Source organism: Ciona intestinalis, chromosome 6 (genome assembly GCF_000224145.3).
Source record: "Ciona intestinalis chromosome 6, KH, whole genome shotgun sequence".
NCBI lineage: Eukaryota > Metazoa > Chordata > Ascidiacea > Phlebobranchia > Cionidae > Ciona > Ciona intestinalis.
Genome location: NC_020171.2, coordinates 937,365 through 956,139, shown reverse-complemented (window position 1 = coordinate 956,139; position 18,775 = coordinate 937,365). Strand labels below are relative to the sequence as shown.

The 18,775-nt window shown below is 32.2% G+C and overlaps 1 protein-coding gene across 1 annotated transcript; it reads left to right on the top strand.

The window, feature by feature from the left end:
* Positions 1 to 6,594: 6,594 nt before the first annotated feature.
* Positions 6,595 to 18,284, top strand: LOC100175855 (ribosomal protein S6 kinase alpha-3). The gene is made up of 17 exons (XM_002130783.5): positions 6,595 to 6,751; positions 7,317 to 7,355; positions 7,892 to 8,030; positions 8,902 to 9,039; positions 10,034 to 10,220; positions 12,158 to 12,338; positions 12,472 to 12,542; positions 12,946 to 13,029; positions 13,376 to 13,548; positions 13,861 to 14,030; positions 14,385 to 14,507; positions 14,715 to 14,801; positions 15,202 to 15,363; positions 15,699 to 15,860; positions 16,191 to 16,385; positions 16,525 to 16,688; positions 16,852 to 18,284. The coding sequence occupies exons 1-17, from the start codon at positions 6,683 to 6,685 to the stop codon at positions 16,949 to 16,951; spliced, it is 2,244 nt and encodes a 747-aa protein (XP_002130819.2). The 5' UTR covers positions 6,595 to 6,682; the 3' UTR covers positions 16,952 to 18,284.
* The last annotated feature ends 491 nt before the right edge of the window (positions 18,285 to 18,775 follow it).

Here is an 18,775-nt window from a genome sequence, read left to right as displayed (position 1 = left end):
AATTCACATCGGTCTATGGGAGTCGTGAGGATACGGATTTATAATTCTAAGACTGTTCTTCATTTACTACCAATTGGACGGGAAAATAGAATAAAAAGGTGTCCCATCTTTCCCCACCCTACTGTATGTCGTAGCAATCACAGGGAAACTTCTAAAAGATATATTTTATATTTTATCTTTTTTTGACATTTGCGGATAAAACTTCGCAGCAAAAGCCAACAAAATGGTTGACTCTATTATAGTTTTACGATTTGTAAATTTACTGAAATTACTTTTAACGCGTACAAAGATTAACACGCTTTAATCTTAAACAACCGCTAGAGCGAACATATAATAATTGTATTCTAAACGCACGGAACTAAAACCAATATTTAAATGTAAAATATACGACAAACAAAAAGCTCTGTTTTTATGTTTTCAATCAAATCAGATAAAACACATAACATAAATTTTAAGATAGCGAAGAACAGATTAAACAGCCAAAAGAAGAGATTTAGCAAGAAAACGACAGGCAATTTAAACACGCTAGGGGTAAAACTAGTTTAAGTATAAAAAAGCGCATAATTAAAGCGAGGAAGCTAAACCAGCTTATCTTAATATCTAGCCTAGCCTTTCCTACACGGCGCTTTGGGCCTCTGAAAATTTTATAACCTCAACACTTATAGTAACGAATTTTGCGGTGTACGATACTACAAAGATGCGGTCCCGGCCGTCTAATTTTTTACAGACTATGCCAAGGCACTGCCGTTTGTACCGTTGTAATTCTAGAATAATGCATTGAATAATTAGCGGGGTTATACTATTAAGTATCTAGGCACGTGGGTACTAACATAGAATTGGTATACTGCGTAATAAATTCACAAGCATTACAAATACATCAGGTCCTGGTCTTATAACACGACCAGAAGGTCCCACGCGCTAATAAAGCCGCGTAATTTCAAATTATCTCCGGGTTTTGTGTAGCGGTTTAAGACGCTGTATTGACGACTAGGTAATATGAGTAGCTTATTAATTATGCATATATTGGCCAAACAATGTGTATAGTACGAGAGATTTTCCCCGTCCAATATCACATGTCAATCAAATATATATTGTAATACGGATTTGATCATATATTTTTTAGTGTTTACGTGACATACGTTTTTAATGAATGAATGTTATGTTATATGAATATAAATTACAAGTAATTTTGTCGGGACTAACAGAACGTTCGTTCTAAAAGGACTATATATGCATTGAATCCTAAATAGGCACATAAAAATATTGAAATATTATTTGTCTTTTGAAATTTTTTATAAGAAAACGTGCATTTATTCCTTTTTTGGTGAATATAATTTTATATAGTTAGCAAAAAAGTGTTTACTAATCACCCATTGAAAACGAAAGCACGACACAACTAAACAGAAACTTTATAAATATCTTTAATACAGTAAAAAAAATTCTTTACATTAAAACAACGAAGGGAAAAATTACCCACAAAGTTACGTTTAAGTGGTAAAAGCGTACACAAGATTTGTGAAGCAGATCACCCCGGTTATAACGACGGTCGTTTATCGCCACGCAGGGATAATTCAAGTTACATTCTTTCAGTTGCCTTCTTTGTACACTTGTACGTGTTTTTCATTCCATGGGCGAAAAAAATAACGTCTGAAGATGGAGTCTGCTGAAATCTAGGCTCTCTTGTCATAGTTTTAATTATTTAAACCGGAAAGCGAAATGTGTGACAAGAAAAAGCTTCCGATAGCTGGAGCAGAGTAATAACCCTGCTGTTTTATTTGCTTTTATGTTAAAATGCTTCACAGATGTCATGACTATTTGATTTAATCTAGACGGCTTATCTGTAAAAGAAACAAAGCCGAGAAATGCGTTAAAAATACACCTTATCAGATTTTGTCAGACTAAGTAGGCGAGTTTACAGTAGGGTCTTGGCTTAGGTTCAAAGACGGACGTTTACGTACAAAATATAGTTGGGTGGGATATAATGGTCAAGTCTATTTTCTTGCTCCATTTAATTGGTAAAGTCAACGAAGAATATTCACAGAATTATATAACCGCTGGCCCGCGACTCTGAAATTGTTGATTGTTTAAAACTACCATCTTACCCGACAATACTGTACATCTGATACTTTTTCTGATCATGTAAATGTTTAGTGATTCATTTTTCTTTTGGTGTTTCCAAATCCTGTCAAACTGATAATTTAACTGTCGCTCTTTGCGACTGACGTTTTAAACGGGCGTGCGCATCGTTTGCAGAATTTGCAAGATTGAAAATATAACATTACACCAACCTCAGAGCAATAGAACACCCTAGGTAGTTAAATAGCGTTGATTAGAATAATTTATTTGACGCTGCAAAAGCGATAACTAACATAATATCAAAAAACAAGTAGTCATTAAAACAGCTAAGTTATTTGTCTGTCAAATAAAAGTTTGTTTACGTTTTTTACAAAATGCAAGTTACAGTTTCAGTAAAGCCCTTTAAATTTCCATTTCTTTTGTAGACCTATCGTAGTTACCACTCCCCAAAAAGAATCTTTCCGACCGTCTCCTGACGTAAAAACGTCTCAGGTACCTAAAATTTTGGTCAACACTGCAGATTTTGCAATTTTGTAATATAGGTGTTCCGATTCCGTGAGATAAAATTAGCGGAAATTAAATATATATATACGATATTTTCTTGCTGTGCTTTTCGCAATTAAACTTTAGGACATTGTTTTGCGTGTAAAGTACACGTTTTCGTGTTTTTAGGCTGTTTTTTTTCTATGTTTAAAGTCTTTTAGGCTTGTGTTTTGTGTGTAAAGTCAAACGCGTTTTCGCATTTAGAATTATTGTTTTTTATTCATATTAAATTACCAGTTATGTATGACTAACATAGGTGTGATCATTCTTTAAACTTAATAAGGACGCTGTAAACTAGTTGTGACTAATGTTATCATGTATTAGTTTATTAGATTAGGCTCTAGTGTGTTTTACATGTATAAGAGAAACATGAAAACGACAGTCGTTATAACACGGGTGTTCTGTTTTTTACACTTTTTGCCAGCTTACGAGTTAAACTTTGTGGAAGAGCCTTGAACTCATTAGCTCTGGGTTAGAGGCAGGTGTGCTAACCACTTTGCCACGGCCCCAGAAAATTTATACTTGTATTATTATACTGTATAACTTGACTGCTTGAACTGTGGGCATAAGAGGTACAGACAGGAATTAAAATGGGTAAATATTTTTCTCTGCCCACTGTATATCTCAATAAAGCTTTAATTTGTTTACTTTTAGTGAGTAATATGTGTAGGTGTGTGTTTTATCTTGTAAAGTATTTGTTCAACTGGATGGCTGTTCATATGATGTTATTTTATTTTAATGGGACAGAAATGATATTTATTGTTTAACTGTTTAGTATATAGTCTTATAATATTGGTGTTAGTGTGACCTGGGATTTTCTTTTTGCAGGGTTGCAAAAAATATTTTTGGATAATAATGAACATCCTGAAATAGTTTTATTTACCATTTATTTTTAATGACTGTTGTTCTGTTATATAAGATCTCTGGCGATTGTTTGTTTTGTGATCTTAAACGACAGATGTTTTTCTGCCATACGGTGAGACATCATCAGGGTTTACTCATGGTTTCCCGTTAAGTATTGATATACTTGCAAAACTTTAAGTACAAGTTTGGTATAAAAAGATGTGAACTGTAGTAATTATAAAAAAATTTGGATTTGGGCCGGGCCATGTGTCATGTGTAGTTCGTTCTTGGGCATTTGGGAAAATCATCCTAAATATGTCTGTTTTAATTTGTTGTGGCTTATCAAGTTATCAACTCAGTTTCTCTGCATGTATAATGTTAGTAATATTTAACTTTAAATGGTCGAGGAGTGAGGACTCTACAGTAAATCATGCCAAGTGACCTGGGATTTAGGCCAGACCCATTGCCCCGTCACTTTATATTTTGCAGTAAGTGTAATATTGATTTAGTTATCCAGGAGTTTGAAACAGAACACTTGTGTTATAACAACTTTCGTTGCCCGCCACAGGAGGATGAATAAGTTACATTTATTTATTTTATTTATTAAAAATGTTAAATGCAACAAAGAAAATAAGTAGTACTGTTTTAGACAGGGCAAATTATAATGGTAGTATACTTATGTATTTGATATTGGTACAACATTACATGCGTGCACACAGTGAACACCTAATACACTTCCTATTATACCTACTTAAGTATTGTTGCGGTTCTAACAGCTGTATTGCAGCTTTAATGTTGTTTACATTTATAAGGAGAAATTTCCTGTTAGCGCTATATATAGAAATGCTGGTATGAGTGTTGCACTTTCATTTAAGAATGTGTGACCTTAAAACATGTGTTAGGCTATAGTAATTGCAAATATGGCTACTTAAAGCTTGTTTTTTTTATAGCATAAAATAAATAAAAAGTTGCAAATTAGTTTAAAACTGTAGGCTAAACAAAATCTTAAAAATATTCTCGGGTTGAGGCAGAAAAAGTATAAAACGTAGCTTAATTATAGTTTTCTCTAGACACGGCTTATTTTTTGTAAATTACAGGTTTTTTAAGTGAGTTAAAGTTAGGCTACACCTTAGTTTAAGTTTGTAAGTTTGAAAAGCTAAGGTTCATGTAGAAAAAATATCAAAAATGCCTAAATACAATTTTAACTTCTTAGACATATGCTATAAAAACACTAAGTAATCTACCCTAATACAAATCACATGCACTGTATACTCTTATGTGCAATTAAAGTTTTATGAGTCATGTGTGAATGTGTCACAGGTTAAACTTTAATCATATGTATAGTGGTAGTGGTATGTAAAAGTGATATATCAATTTGGAGTAGAGCAGATAGTTCATTTATTTGTTCTGGTTCTGTTGCTACATGTATATTACTATGTATTATTTAAAGGTCTTGTACTATAGGTATTATAGCTGCTGTGAAAGTTTTAGATTTTTTTTTTTTTATGAATATTTATAAGAAATATTATAAATTATGCTATGTGAAGAAAATAAAAGCTATTTAAAACATTTTTTAGTTTAGGTTTTAGTTTTAAAGCCTACTAAATATTTTTGTGTTTATACATTCATCATAGACAAAGGTATTGTAAAATGCCTTGTTAATATATATAGATTATAATAAATTGTATTTATTTAAAAGTTAGTTCTATATATTTATTTTACTATTTCAGTTTATTATCATATTTATTTTAGTATATTATAAGTTCATAAATTAATTAGCACCAGTACTATTTTTTTAGCTAGCCATATTTTTTTAACACAAAAATAATCTAAAATCTAGGCAACACCGTAAAATTGTTGCACAACACTGTTCAGAAGCCATTCAAACTCTATCCTACTATATCAAAAGTGTGGCATTGCTTAAAAGCCATTGTATATTATGCATTCTATTTAATAATTCATCACTTTTCTGCATCCCACTTTATAACTAATAGGGCTTTCAATTTCTGCCCTTTTCAAAGTTCACATTTATTGACATAAAAGTCACCTCAATAAAGGGTTTAAATTTTATGCTATTGTAGTTGCCAAAAATGGTTTAAAAATCTGACAGTAATGATATTAAAATTGGTCTTTATATAATATATGTCGGCCTATGCAATTATTTTAAATTTAACAAGATTTAATTTCAAATCTTCAAAAGAGGGTTTTGTTTATAAAAGATATATTTCTGAAGACATTAATATTATCAATAATATTTGTATGAATGACCTTTTACACCATTTTCTGTTAAATTCTAACATTATTTTAACATTCTAAAGTATTGTATCATACCATTAGTTACGTTATTTAATTTAATGGTACCTGACCAAAAATATGACAAAAAATCAAATAGCTAAAATGATGATATAAATAACACCGTTAACACGTATAATAATGATTTAGTAATAAACTATGTAAATCAAGTTATAAATTTAGCCGTCCTAAAATTTGACAAAAAATGAATCAACTGCTAAAAAGGTGCTATAAATACACGTAGCGGTTTAACACTGTACGATATACAATGTTTCATAGCCACGCTATGCAAACAGAGAAATTAATATTGAAAGAAGTTACTTTGTAGACAGTAATTGCTTGCTATACGCCTAGTGTCAACATACTGTACAGATAAAATGTTTTAGCCACCTTCAAAATATGTTTTATCTACTCATACGTGACTCCGTGACTGTATATTTTGTAACTTTGTTGGTTTTCATTTCATTGAAATTATACTGTTAGTTTACTATGCTGTATTAATTAACAATGTTAAGATTTAATATTATCTATTTAATGCTAAAAAAAACATTAAAAAAGTTAAAAAACTTCTTTTGAGTTAAAAAATAAGTTCTTCAGTAGTTTTATTGGTATAACTTCAAATTATATAGTATTATACATCTATGTGCCTCTTTTGTTTTTAACTAAGGCCATTTTAATGTGTGTATATATATATATATATAGATATATCATAATGTTTAGAAAAATAGTGTTAAAAACGTTTTTAAGTAGTGTTTTAATATGAAGAGTGTAAAAGTACCGGAGTGGCTTTTAAAAACCTCTAACGACACTCGTAAAAAATGACATCATTTATTGTTTTACAGATCAGATAGAATTGAATAGACTTAAATATACCGTGTAGTTACTTTTATTGGATTCTAGTACCAGTTAATACAACCTGTGAGCCAAAATGCCTTTGGCTCCTTTCGGAAATGCTCCGTTTGTTAATTCAGCGAATACTCAGCCTCTCACAGAAGAGGTAAGTAAAATAAACCATGTGTGGGTAGGACTACTTTCAGTGTTGCACGTAGTACTGCATAGAAATTTTCAGTGTTGCACATCAAATTTTTATTAATTTTTAACAGAGTTCTTTTAGTGTTGCATGTTTTTTTTCTGCATTTCTAGTAAAATACTATATTGTGTAAAAGTTAGGTTGCACAAATTTCTCAGGGTTGCACATTAACTTTTTTATTTATTGTCAACATTAATTTGTAGCTGGTAAAATACTCTATACTAAAGTTTTAATACGGGAACATTACTTTTTCCATTTAATTTCAGCATAGTTACCAATACAGCAGTGAGAATATAATATAGCTGTTATTGGGTTTGGTAATTAAACTAGACTAGAAGTATTTACAGTGTTCCCAGCTGTAAATTTTTACTTGCCAACAGATATGTTGCTCAAATTCAGTTTTACATTTTAAAAATATTTGTGCAACACTGTAATTGGATCAATGCCAATTTCTCATAAGTATTGTGCCTTGTGAGTGAAGAGAAAAATTTCTGTGTGTTTGTTATTTTTTGACTTGTGTTCTGTTTTATAGCAAGAGGATGAAATGGCTGTAGACACGGTGGAGATTAAGGTAAGACATGGTTTACACTTAATTTAAACTATTCAGCCTATATATATTAGGGTGTGGAAGACGGGACACCTTTAGCACATAATATCCAAATATCCTGATCGTGTTTTAAACAATTAACAACGGTCTATGGGAGTCGTGAGGTTATGGTTTTATAATTCTTTAAATGTTCTTTGTTAACTACCAAATAGCATTTACTACAATCTTTTTACACTCACTTAAACATAGGAAAATTATTTATCTTACAGCACGGAATACACATTTTAAAATTAAACATGGTATATAAACTTTACAACTATGACTGTAGCTGCATTTAAGCAATGGCACCTCAGATTTTGTTTAAAACAAAAACTAAACAATTGTAACATAACTATATAAATAAGTCCCTACTAAATTATTTTTAACAAATTTTGTTTTTTTCTGCTGCTGTTCTAGGATGAACAAAAAAAAAATAACTAAACAATTGGTAAACAATACTAACATAACTGTACAAAAGAGTTCGTTCTAACTAACTTAACTCTGTTTGCTTTTGTTTTTAGGATGAACAGATGCACGAGATAGAAATCAAAGAAAATACGATCAAGGGTTGTCAGAAAGCTGATCCGAGTCAGTTTGAACTTCTTAAGGTTCTGGGACAAGGCTCGTTTGGGAAAGTTTTTCTTGTGCGAAAAATTGTTGGTAAGTCACATAATAAAGTGTTGCTAATATTGTTCATAAGCTGCAAAATACGCCTTCGTGCCACGCATTTTATAGGTCTAAAAGAAATTTAGAAATTTTATGCTGTTGGTGTTGACCCAGGCATACTTAAAGTGTAAAAATAATCTTTTTTTAAATTTATTTATAAAATTGCTTTTTAATAGTTTTTTTTTTTTAATTGCTATTTATAATTTAAATATATTTGTTCAAACTTGTTTGACTTTGAAAATGTAGATTTACTTAAATTTTAAAAAAGGGAAATAAAATATAAAAACATGAATAGGTAAATTGTTTGACAAACCATTTATTTGTCTTGTTTTCTGTGGTATCAAGTGACTATAATGTTTTGAACCTTACAGAAGTTACAGAAGTACTTCTATTTGTGTTCAAACGGTAACATTACACCTGTTATTATGTGTAGTAATTGTACACTAAGCTGTATTAAGCACTGTATACCTATACTCAAATTGCCTGTAATTAGGTTTAATACAGCTAATTAACAAGCAACTTTAAGTTTTATGAAAATCCAAATTTACTGCTCAAGGCATTACTTAATCACTCAAGTACTGTTAAACTGTCGGTCTTCTGCTACTCCTCTAAATACATAGTAGGGTGGGGGAAGATGGGATACCTGTAGCACATATTATTCAAATATCCCAATCGTGTTTTAAACAACTAACAACGGTCTATTGGAGTCGTGACTCGTGAGGATAAGGTTTTTTCTTTGAATACTCATTGTTTACTTCCAAATGGGATGAGAAAATGGAATAAAAAGGTGTCCCATCTTCCTTTACTAATTTACTATATATATATATTTATAAAAAATCAATTCATTTTTATATTAATTTTTTAGGTAATGACCGTCACCAGTTATATGCCATGAAAGTTTTAAAGAAAGCAAAACTGAAGGTCAGAGACAGAGTTCGAACTAAAATGGAACGAAATATATTGGTTGATGTAAACCATCCTTTTATTGTCAAGGTTTACTATGGTAAGTTTGTTGTATGTGTTTCTATGGGGGTAAGGTCTTCAGTGAGGCACACCTGAGGCCTGGGATGTAGGCTTATTGGTCCCAGTCTATTCTATGAGGGTGAGGCTTCAGTGAGGCACACCTGAGGCCTGGGATGTAGGCTTATTGGTCCCAGTCTGTTCTATTCTATGAGGGTGAGGTCTTCAGTAAGACACACCTTAGGCCTGGGATGTGGGCTTATTGGTCCCAGTCTATTCTATTCTATGAGGGTAAGATCCGACCTTGGATGTATGATTTTCATTATATTTTAACAATTTTATGCAATATATATATTCAGAACTAAAATATTTCGATACAAAAAAATGAAAAAAATGTAATCTATATATATATGTAAAATATAATTTTGATACATACATTAGTTTTAATTTTTTTTACAGCCATAAGCCAAGCCTATCTACACACACACTTGCGCATAATGCAGTATTGGCTATTATATTACCTGCGGCATAGTGATAACACAGTTAATATAACAAATAGGAAAGGGGTCATATTTCTTGCTACAGATTTGTTTAATAATTCATACAGTCTAGTAATGATGCCACCACCCATATGGAAACTGTTATAAGGCCTGTTTTAAACATTCTCTATCTGTTTACTATAGTGGTGTTACCTTGGCCTGTGGGATAACTTGTGTAAAAATTACATGATATTGTACCAATTTGTACGTATAATTATATTTTCTACTTTCTACGTTTCTAGTAAACATTACATGTACAGTTTTATATATATATGTTTAATATTTTTTTTTTAAATGTGTAGCCTTGTCAAGGCAAAACATTAAAAAGTATATATATATATATATATATATATATATATACTTATTTTTCTTATCGTTTTAAATTATTGGTAATCTTTACAACCCCCATAGACTGTTGTTAGTTCTTATATATTTTCAGAAATGGTATACCTTTTTCTGTGCAAAACATTTAAAATTAAACATTCCCGTTTTTTTCAGCGTTTCAAACGGATGGTAACCTTTACATGGTGCTTGCCTATCTTCGAGGAGGTGACCTGTTCACTCGTCTATCTAAGGAGTTGATGTTCACTGAGGATGACGTGAAGATTTATCTCGCTGAGCTTGCTCTTGCTCTCGATCATCTTCATTCACTTGGGATTATTTACCGGGACTTGAAACCAGAAAAGTAAGAGATTTTGTTTAGGTTTTAAAATAAGAAGAAAAATATTTAAAAAAAAGTAAAACACATTTACTGGGTTGTAAAACCTGAAGGGTAAAAGTAGTTTTTAAGGTTGAAAAATTAGAAGAAAAAAGTTGAAAAGTTGTGAATTTTTAATTCGAAAATTTTTTTTTCGAAGTTATGAATTTATTAATTATTCTAGGGGTTTGTTTGACTATTTTGTTTTTTCTGGCACAGATGATTCAGAATAATTATTTTAATATTTCATATGAATAACTCGTTAAATTTTAAGAGACAGCAGTTAAACTTATGGTCTCATTGTCTATTGGGAGTTTAGAAGCTTTATAGCTTTATAATAAAAAAATCTTGATTTTGTAGCCTTATAATGCTAATTGACTTTATAAACTATAAATCATTATAATAAGCTTGTAGGTTTGCAATATAATACGCTGTCGTTTTGTAATTGTTTCCTTAACTGTTGTCTTTATATACAACTGATTTGCATAACGTTGCACTCATTTGAATATACACATTATGTGTAATATCTTATTGGCTATAGTAATTCAATTTCCTTTTATGCAAGGATGTAATGTCTAATGTCAATCACACTTTATTACAATTCTTATGCCTGTTCAATTTAAAACAGGAAGTGCTCCTGGTTACTTCCATCATTTAAAATATCTGGCAAGCAGTATAAAGTATTTTTTTAAGTTGTATCTACAAATAATGAGTTTTAAAAACAATAACTATGTTTTAGTCTAAATTGGGGCCAGTACAAATGGGTCTATATTGATACGCTGGCAATAAAAAGAAAGTTTAGTGATGTAATGGTAAAAACACTACAAATTTCATATTTGTTAAGTTTTGCAGGTTAAAATTTACTACAATTTTTATTTGTAGTAAGTTATAACTATAAGACGCACCATAAATGCTACATAATACATTGGTAACAAGCAAGGAGGATATTGATGTCGTGAATATGACGTACATGGTACAAAAACATAAAAACTTACGCCATGAAATGACCAATTCATTGCTCATAACATGCCTGTTTTTACAGTGTTTCCAAACAAAAGTTATTAGATATACTAAATATATTCCTTTTAAATCTAGTCATCACTGGAATTTTTGTCCATAAAAAAAATCTGTTAAATTTCATGCAGTGTTACCAGTCAAAAATGTAGAATTAAAAAAATTCAAATTGGTTAAATATATTTCCAAAAAGTCTAGTCATTGGTAAAAATTTACTTTGCAAAGAAAAACTAAAATTTCTTGCAGTGTTACCAGTCATAAAGTTAAATATTTAAAATGGTCATCACTGCTAAAAAACTCATATTTAGTCACTGTTTGAGTAAAAAAAATTATCAGGAAACACTGTTTTTACGTTTCAATTTCACCACCTCTCAAAACAGGAAATACTTTAGTAATTTATTTTCGCACAAATTTTCTTAGAAACTGAATACAGACAATTCTAAGAAATGAAATACTGTAAACTTAATCAGAAATTGATGTAGATCTACTAATATTTTTTTGTAAGAAAACATATGTTGTAGTCTTAATTTGGTAATTAATGTAACCCTACTTAAAACAGTATAATAACATTGTGAAAATGTAGTTACACTTCTGTTTGTCAAACATAGGGAATCTCATTGATTAATGTGGTAAATGCAATATACTTTGACTCTGCTTGTTTGTATAGACACATAACAGCAGAGTAAAAGCTGTTTTTGGCTTATAACTTCTGTGTTAAAACAACGCTATTCTATGTGGGTGAGGTCCTTGTTAGGAAACTGATTTTTTTGGCATTTTTCCTATAGCATTCTTTGATTTTTATAGTGCCATGAACAATCAAAATAATTGCAAAGTGTTCCAACAGGGTCATTTTTTAGAAAAGTTTTGGAATATTTCCATCTATACCCCCTAATTATCTCACATTCCCACAGCATCTTACTTGACGTTGACGGCCATATCGCCCTCACTGATTTCGGGTTGAGTAAGGAGTCCACAGATGGCTCAGAGAAGGCGTATTCATTCTGTGGCACGGTGGAATACATGGCACCTGAGGTTGTCAATCGTCGCGGTCATGACCACTCCGCAGATTGGTGGTCGTTTGGTGTCCTGATGGTTAGTTTGTGTTTTTTTTTATTTCGACAGTGAGCATGAGGTGTATGAATACACCATGTGTGTCAGGTGTATAAGAAGACGCCCATGCTATTATAACATAAGACTCAAATATTAATTCTATGTTTTCCTCTAGTATGAGATGCTGACTGGCCAACTCCCTTTTCAAGGCAGAGACAGGAAAGACACAATGACTCAGATTTTGAAGTAAGTTTAATAAGTAAATCTTCATAAATCAGCAATAACAAATACAGGACAAGGGTGACGTTTTAAATTTTTTGCTAACTTTGGGCTAACATTACCAAAATGGAGTTTTGCATAGTTGTAAAACATGGGAAACCTTTATATGCTGAATACATATTACCTTTGCTTTGCTTGTTCATCAGTAAATCAGTTATATATGTAGTGGGCCTTTGGTATACTCTTTGTGGCCCTGGTTTGGGAAGCCATGACATAAAGTACAGGTTCTATTCAGTACGTTAAGATCCTTAAGGACCTGGATTTAGGCCAGATTTGACTCATTACACCAGAAAGTACAAGTTGCTGTAATACTTTATTTATATATATATATTATATATATATATCAATTTTTCTTGTTATTTTTTTTAAGGGCAAAGTTAGGTATGCCACAGTTCTTGAGTCCTGAAGCACAAAGCTTGCTAAGAATGCTGTTCAAACGAAACCCAGCCAACAGGTGACAGTCATGTAGCATTAAAATATTTATATATACATAGGTTCTTTGTCTACAAAAGAATGTAAAACATTTTTCCCATTTTTCATCTTTTTTCCTAATTCTTCTTCTTCTTATTTGGCACACTTCTTTCCCATTTTTTTTGGTCAAATTCTCTCCTTTTTCTCATGTGTTTCCATTGCATGTGTCCTTTTTATGTTTTCTCCTATATGAAACTTTATTCATCTCTTTCTCTAATATTTTCATCTCTTTTATTTTCCCCTTTTTTTCTGAACTTCTCCCTTTTTGTGAATTTTTTCAATTTACTTCTCTTATTTCCCTTTTTCTAACCCTCTCTCCTTTTTCCCAGATTGGGAAGTGGGTCAGATGGAGTGGAAGAGATCAAGAGACATCCCTTCTTCAGCGGAATCGATTGGAACCGTCTCCTCCGTAAAGACATTGATCCTCCATTTAAACCATCTGCATCAAGAGCGGAAGATGCAACTTATTTCGACTCCGAGTTCACCTCTAGAACACCAAGAGGTAATTACACGTCAAATAGTCAAAAAAAAAGATAAAAAGTTATTCTATTCTGTATGGGTGGGGTCCTATGAGGACCTGGGATTTAGGCCAGATTTGGCCCACTACCGACACCCTTGGACGTACGAGACCTGCTCGTTATAGAGAAGGTTTTTATTCTTTATTTTGACTCGATCTTCCTGACCAAGTCACGTTTTCATTCCCGATTATTGGCTCACAGGCCTCTATCTGCGAACTTGTTCTCACGTCAATCACGATTATTAAAACCTAAAAAGTTATTACAAAGACCCTCAAAAAATCCTTATTTCCTCCCAGATTCACCTGGAGTGCCTGCCAGTGCGGCAGCTCAACAATTATTCCGAGGATTTTCGTTCGTGGCTCCCATTATTGAAGAGGACGCTGTTGGAACAGCTCAAGAAGAAGTCAAAAAAAATCCAGCAATTCCTCAAAGAGATCTTTCGGGGACAGCTTTGCTAACTAACAGGGTATGCTATGTGGTGTTTTAGGTGTCTGTGAGGTGTAATTGGTATAATGGTATTAAAGTTTTTGGTATGCAGACCTGAGGTGTAGGCTGATTGCTATTGGTCGCAGTGTATTTCATTTAAAGGCATCACGTTTTTTAAATTTTGAACAAAATCTGGGGTGACATTGCTAAAATGCTGTTACACTCGTATTTGTCAAACATAAGGAACTTCATTGATTAATGTGGTGAATGCAATATACTTTGGCCCTACTTGTTTATATAGACACCTAACAGCAGAGTATAGCTGTATTAATGCATAAAACTGGGGTGATAAAACACGTTATATCACACTAACTTAATATAACTTAATATACAGTTAAACAATTCACCCAAGAAGTTTTACGACGAATATGACGTGAGAGAAGAAATTGGAATTGGATCTTACTCCGTGTGCAAGAGGTGTATTCATAAGGGGACTAAGAAAGAATACGCTGTCAAGGTAGCTTAACTTTATAATTTACACTGAAATTTAGATACTTGTTGGTTTTAGTAGTTTTTTTTTATCGTTTTTTTTTTAATTTTATGCTGCTTTGCCTATTTTTTTTACATTGTTTTAATGTTTTTTTGTTTCGATTTTTTTTTGGTTAAAATTTTAATAAAATGTTGTCTTAGCATTTATTATCATGTAATGGTATATTTTGTGCAGATTATTTTCAAGAATAAGAGAGATTGTGAAGAAGAAGTTCAGATTCTACTTAGATATGGCCAACATCCTAATATTATTACTCTCAAGGTAGGTGGTGGTTATAACTGTAACTTTTAATAATTTGTGTTCTAGTTGAAAATTGTCAACAAAATGCGCAATTTTAATGTAGTTTTGCAAATTTTAAATAAAAATACAAATAGAGAAAGTAAACATCTAAAACTGTAAAAAATGCTCAAAAACATAACTTAAACCTTATGAATGAATGTAACTTATTTATCCCTTCTTGACAGGGCAACGACAGTCATTATAACATTTTTTGTTGTTCCGTTTCATACACCTCGTGTTTGCTTTTAGGTTACCACTTATGTAAATTTGTGGGGGATTAAATATTGTTTTTTTTTTGCCTGTACAAGTCACCCGTTGTGAGTGATTTATTAAAGTTACTTAAATTTCCATTAAACATCTTAAAAAACACTATTTTTTCCAGGATGTATTTGATGATGGGCAGCACGTGTTCTTGGTAACTGAGCTCATGAAAGGGGGAGAATTACTCGATAAAATATTACGACAAAAGTTTTTCACTGAGAAGGAGGCCAGCGCTGTGCTTAAAACTGTGGCGAAAGTTGTGGTGTACCTGCACAAGAATGGGGTAAGAAAATCAATCAATTTTAAATGAAACTTATTAATCATAGCATGTAGGTTAACGACAGTCATTTTAATATAAAGAAAATGAAAATGAATGTAACTTTCGGCAATGACGGTCTTTTAGATTTTTTAATAAACTTGGTTTGAAAACAGTTATTTATTTTAAGGTTTCCGTATAGCATAACTCTACCACTAGTTTGTGCACTTGTACAATATCATAAAAATAGCATAACTACATTACTAGTGAAGTCTCCCTGGATAGGAAACGAAACATTGTAAATACATTATGTTTTTCCATACCAGATGAACCATTGAAAGATTACTTACATCATTTAACAGGTTGTGCATCGTGATTTAAAACCAAGCAACATTCTTTATGCTGATGAGACAGGCAACCCTGAATCTCTACGTGTATGCGACTTTGGATTTGCCAAACAACTTAGACACGACAATGGACTTCTTATGACGCCATGTTATACGGCAAATTTTGTGGCTCCAGAGGTATTTTGTCTTTTGTTGTAAATTATAAATTTTCAAGATTTTGGCATTGTATGTTGTAAAAAGGTTAATTATAGTTAAGCTGTTTACTGTGTTTTTTTTTGCTTACTGTTTAATGTCTGAAAAAAACAAATTTAATGTTTTCTGTAAAAAGAAATGTTTATACTTTATGCTATTGCATTCTATCGATATAAAAGGTTTAATTATTTAAATAAATGATGAAGAAAATATGCATGTCATTATGTCAATATGTATTAAACTGTCATTTTTCCTTGTAAAAAAAACATATTTCCTTGTATTTTTTACTAATACCCTCTTTCCTATTCCATCTAGGTGCTAAAGAAAAAGGGTTATGATGAGGCTTGTGATATCTGGAGTTTGGGTGTCTTGTTATACACCATGTTAGCTGGTTATACACCATTTGCTAATGGCCCAGATGACACACCAACTGATATTTTGAAACGCATTGAAACTGGAAAGTTTAATATGTCGGGTGGAAACTGGAAAAGTGTCTCGGAAACTGCAAAGGTATGTCAGTTTGTCATAGGCATTTTGATTCTTTTTTTTTATAAAAAAATCCAAAATTTTCCATGTGGAAAAATGATTGTTTTATAGAGGAAAAACCTAATTTTTTCCATAAAAAATAATAAAAAACGTGTTTTTCCAGGATCTGGTGCGTAGAATGCTTCATGTTGATCCTAACCGTCGATTGTCAGCTCCGCAAGTCCTCATGCACTCATTTATCGCTCGACCAGACCAATTGCCCGAGTTTCATCTCAACCAATCAAAGGATTATAAATTTGTCAAGGGTGCCATGTCTGCTATGTTCAGGTGAAATATCAAAATTTATTTACATTATAATTTTTTATACAGTTTCTTGTATTATTCCATTAGTTTTTGGGGGCTGTTTTTTATATCCTCATTTTTTGATGTCTTTAAACCCGTTTAAACCTTCCTGTTTTGACCATCATTTTGACGAAACGTTTTATTTCAGTGCTGCACGTTCACATAAACCACTGAACCTGAATCCTGTTGGGACATCACTGCTTGCACAGCGCCGTGGGGCCAAAAAAGTCACTTCCACAGCCCTTTAAGATGGTACCCCATTAGGGGAATAAAGGGGTCTCGGAAAAAATATGGGGGCTATGATTACCCTTTAGAAACCCCCAAATTAGGGGAATTTTCCTACAGCTTAATCATTTAAAGGGTAAACCCCTAAAGTGAACCCCTGTGCCATTTAACGCTCAAATTGTCTGCCTTATATTATTTCTATGTGGATCTCGCTGCAGCCCGTTACTAACCCATATAAAAATTCGATTCCCTGTGCCCTCTTTTCCACAGTAGATAAACTGTACAGTGTGTCCAGGAATTGATAAGGGGAAGGTATTACTATATTTTCAAAGCTTTTTTTACGTCATTCGCGAAAACCAAATTGGCGCAATGAACTGTAATTATTTCATGCCTTATTTTTCACAAAAAGATGGGCCCCAGAACCCCCCCCCCCCCTAAATACATTCCTGATATGCTGTACATTGTTGTTCTATTCCAGTGCGTTTTGTATCCGTAGTGGCCTCTGATAATTGTTTTGTATAGACTTCCTTGAAAAATTGTAATTACTTGACTATTAGAAGTATTACCCTTTGCCCTTGCCTATGTATGGCAAGACCCACGGTTTTTTAAACCGTTTCTGATTTTGTGCGAAACTCCTATTTTCTTGCTGTACATTTCAACAATCGTGACTTTTGACACGACTAATTACTTTTTCAGTACAAATCATGGCGAAAAAAATCATTTTTTGTTCATTTTCAGTTTCACACAAATCAATATATTTGTTATTTGGTAAACCATGTTTTTGTGCAATTTGGGATTTTCGGTCGTTGTATGAGTCAAAATTTCAATGTAATTGTGGCGCCCATTAGTTGCAGCACTTTGTACCGTATTTGCACGCCTGTTCAAGCACCATGGATATCTTATAAAACGCCAGATAGCATATCTGAACAGCATTGAATTGTTAATACCATGTCATTTTTATAATGGTTCAAAAATTTCTGAATTTTTTTTCTAATTTGCCACTGGTCATTGATACCTTAAAACCTTCAAAACTTTTTCTTTAAACAAGTAAAATCAATGTTTATTTAAAGAAGTTTTCAGAATCTACCAACCTTAAAGTTAAACAACTGTTAGTACACTTTCTGTGCGAATGGTACATTATCTCTCTTAAACATTCGCTTATAAGTGTAAAAGGACCAAATTTTTTATCGCCCTTTTCTCTTTTTTGTTCACAGTGCCCTAATGTTAAAATAGCGTTTTTTGTTCCATTTTCAAGCCTGTTCAATTGGGCCAGCAATTCGGTCACGTATATTCCATTTTGAGATTAACAGGTATTCTTATATGCAGCTATGACTAAATAAATTTGGAAAAACTTGAGCGATTTTTCTTGTATTAAAGGTGTAGAAACATTCTTTAAATTAAAAATGTTTTCTCTAAAATTCTCGAAGCTTTTTTGCAACTTGTGTATGCAGTGGTTAAATTTTTGATTAATTAAGTCTGTTCTGTTTAAATTAACATTTTAGTGATACGGAGCTATTATAGAAATGTACTGGTGCTATGGCACAGTGGTTAATACATGCTGCTTGACTAGAAGATATTGCGTACCAGGCTTGATGCTGCTACTATTGTGCCCTGCGTGTCCGATAGAAATTCAATCTGTTTTCCACATATAAAACACCTTTTTTACAGGGAATTTATTTACGGAACTAGGAATAAATACCGCACAATAAAAATGCAAAACGTTATCCAGCAAAAAACATCCACATTCAAGTAACAACTACTTTCGTAAAAAACGCGGGAAATTTAAACTTTCAAATTCAACACAAACCGCATGTGTTACGGCATAGACGTCGTGTATTCCGTGTTCT

What these genes read in the sequence shown, in the direction of transcription:
- LOC100175855 (XM_002130783.5), top strand. Translation starts at nt 6,683, where the DNA reads ATGCCTTTGGCTCCTTTCGGAAATGCTCCGTTTGTTAATTCAGCGAAT. An exon ending in TAGACACGGTGGAGATTAAG is followed by an intron (nt 7,356 to 7,891) that starts GTAAGACATGGT and finishes TTTTGTTTTTAG; the next exon opens with GATGAACAGATGCACGAGAT. An exon ending in AAACGAAACCCAGCCAACAG is followed by an intron (nt 13,030 to 13,375) that starts GTGACAGTCATG and finishes CCTTTTTCCCAG; the next exon opens with ATTGGGAAGTGGGTCAGATG.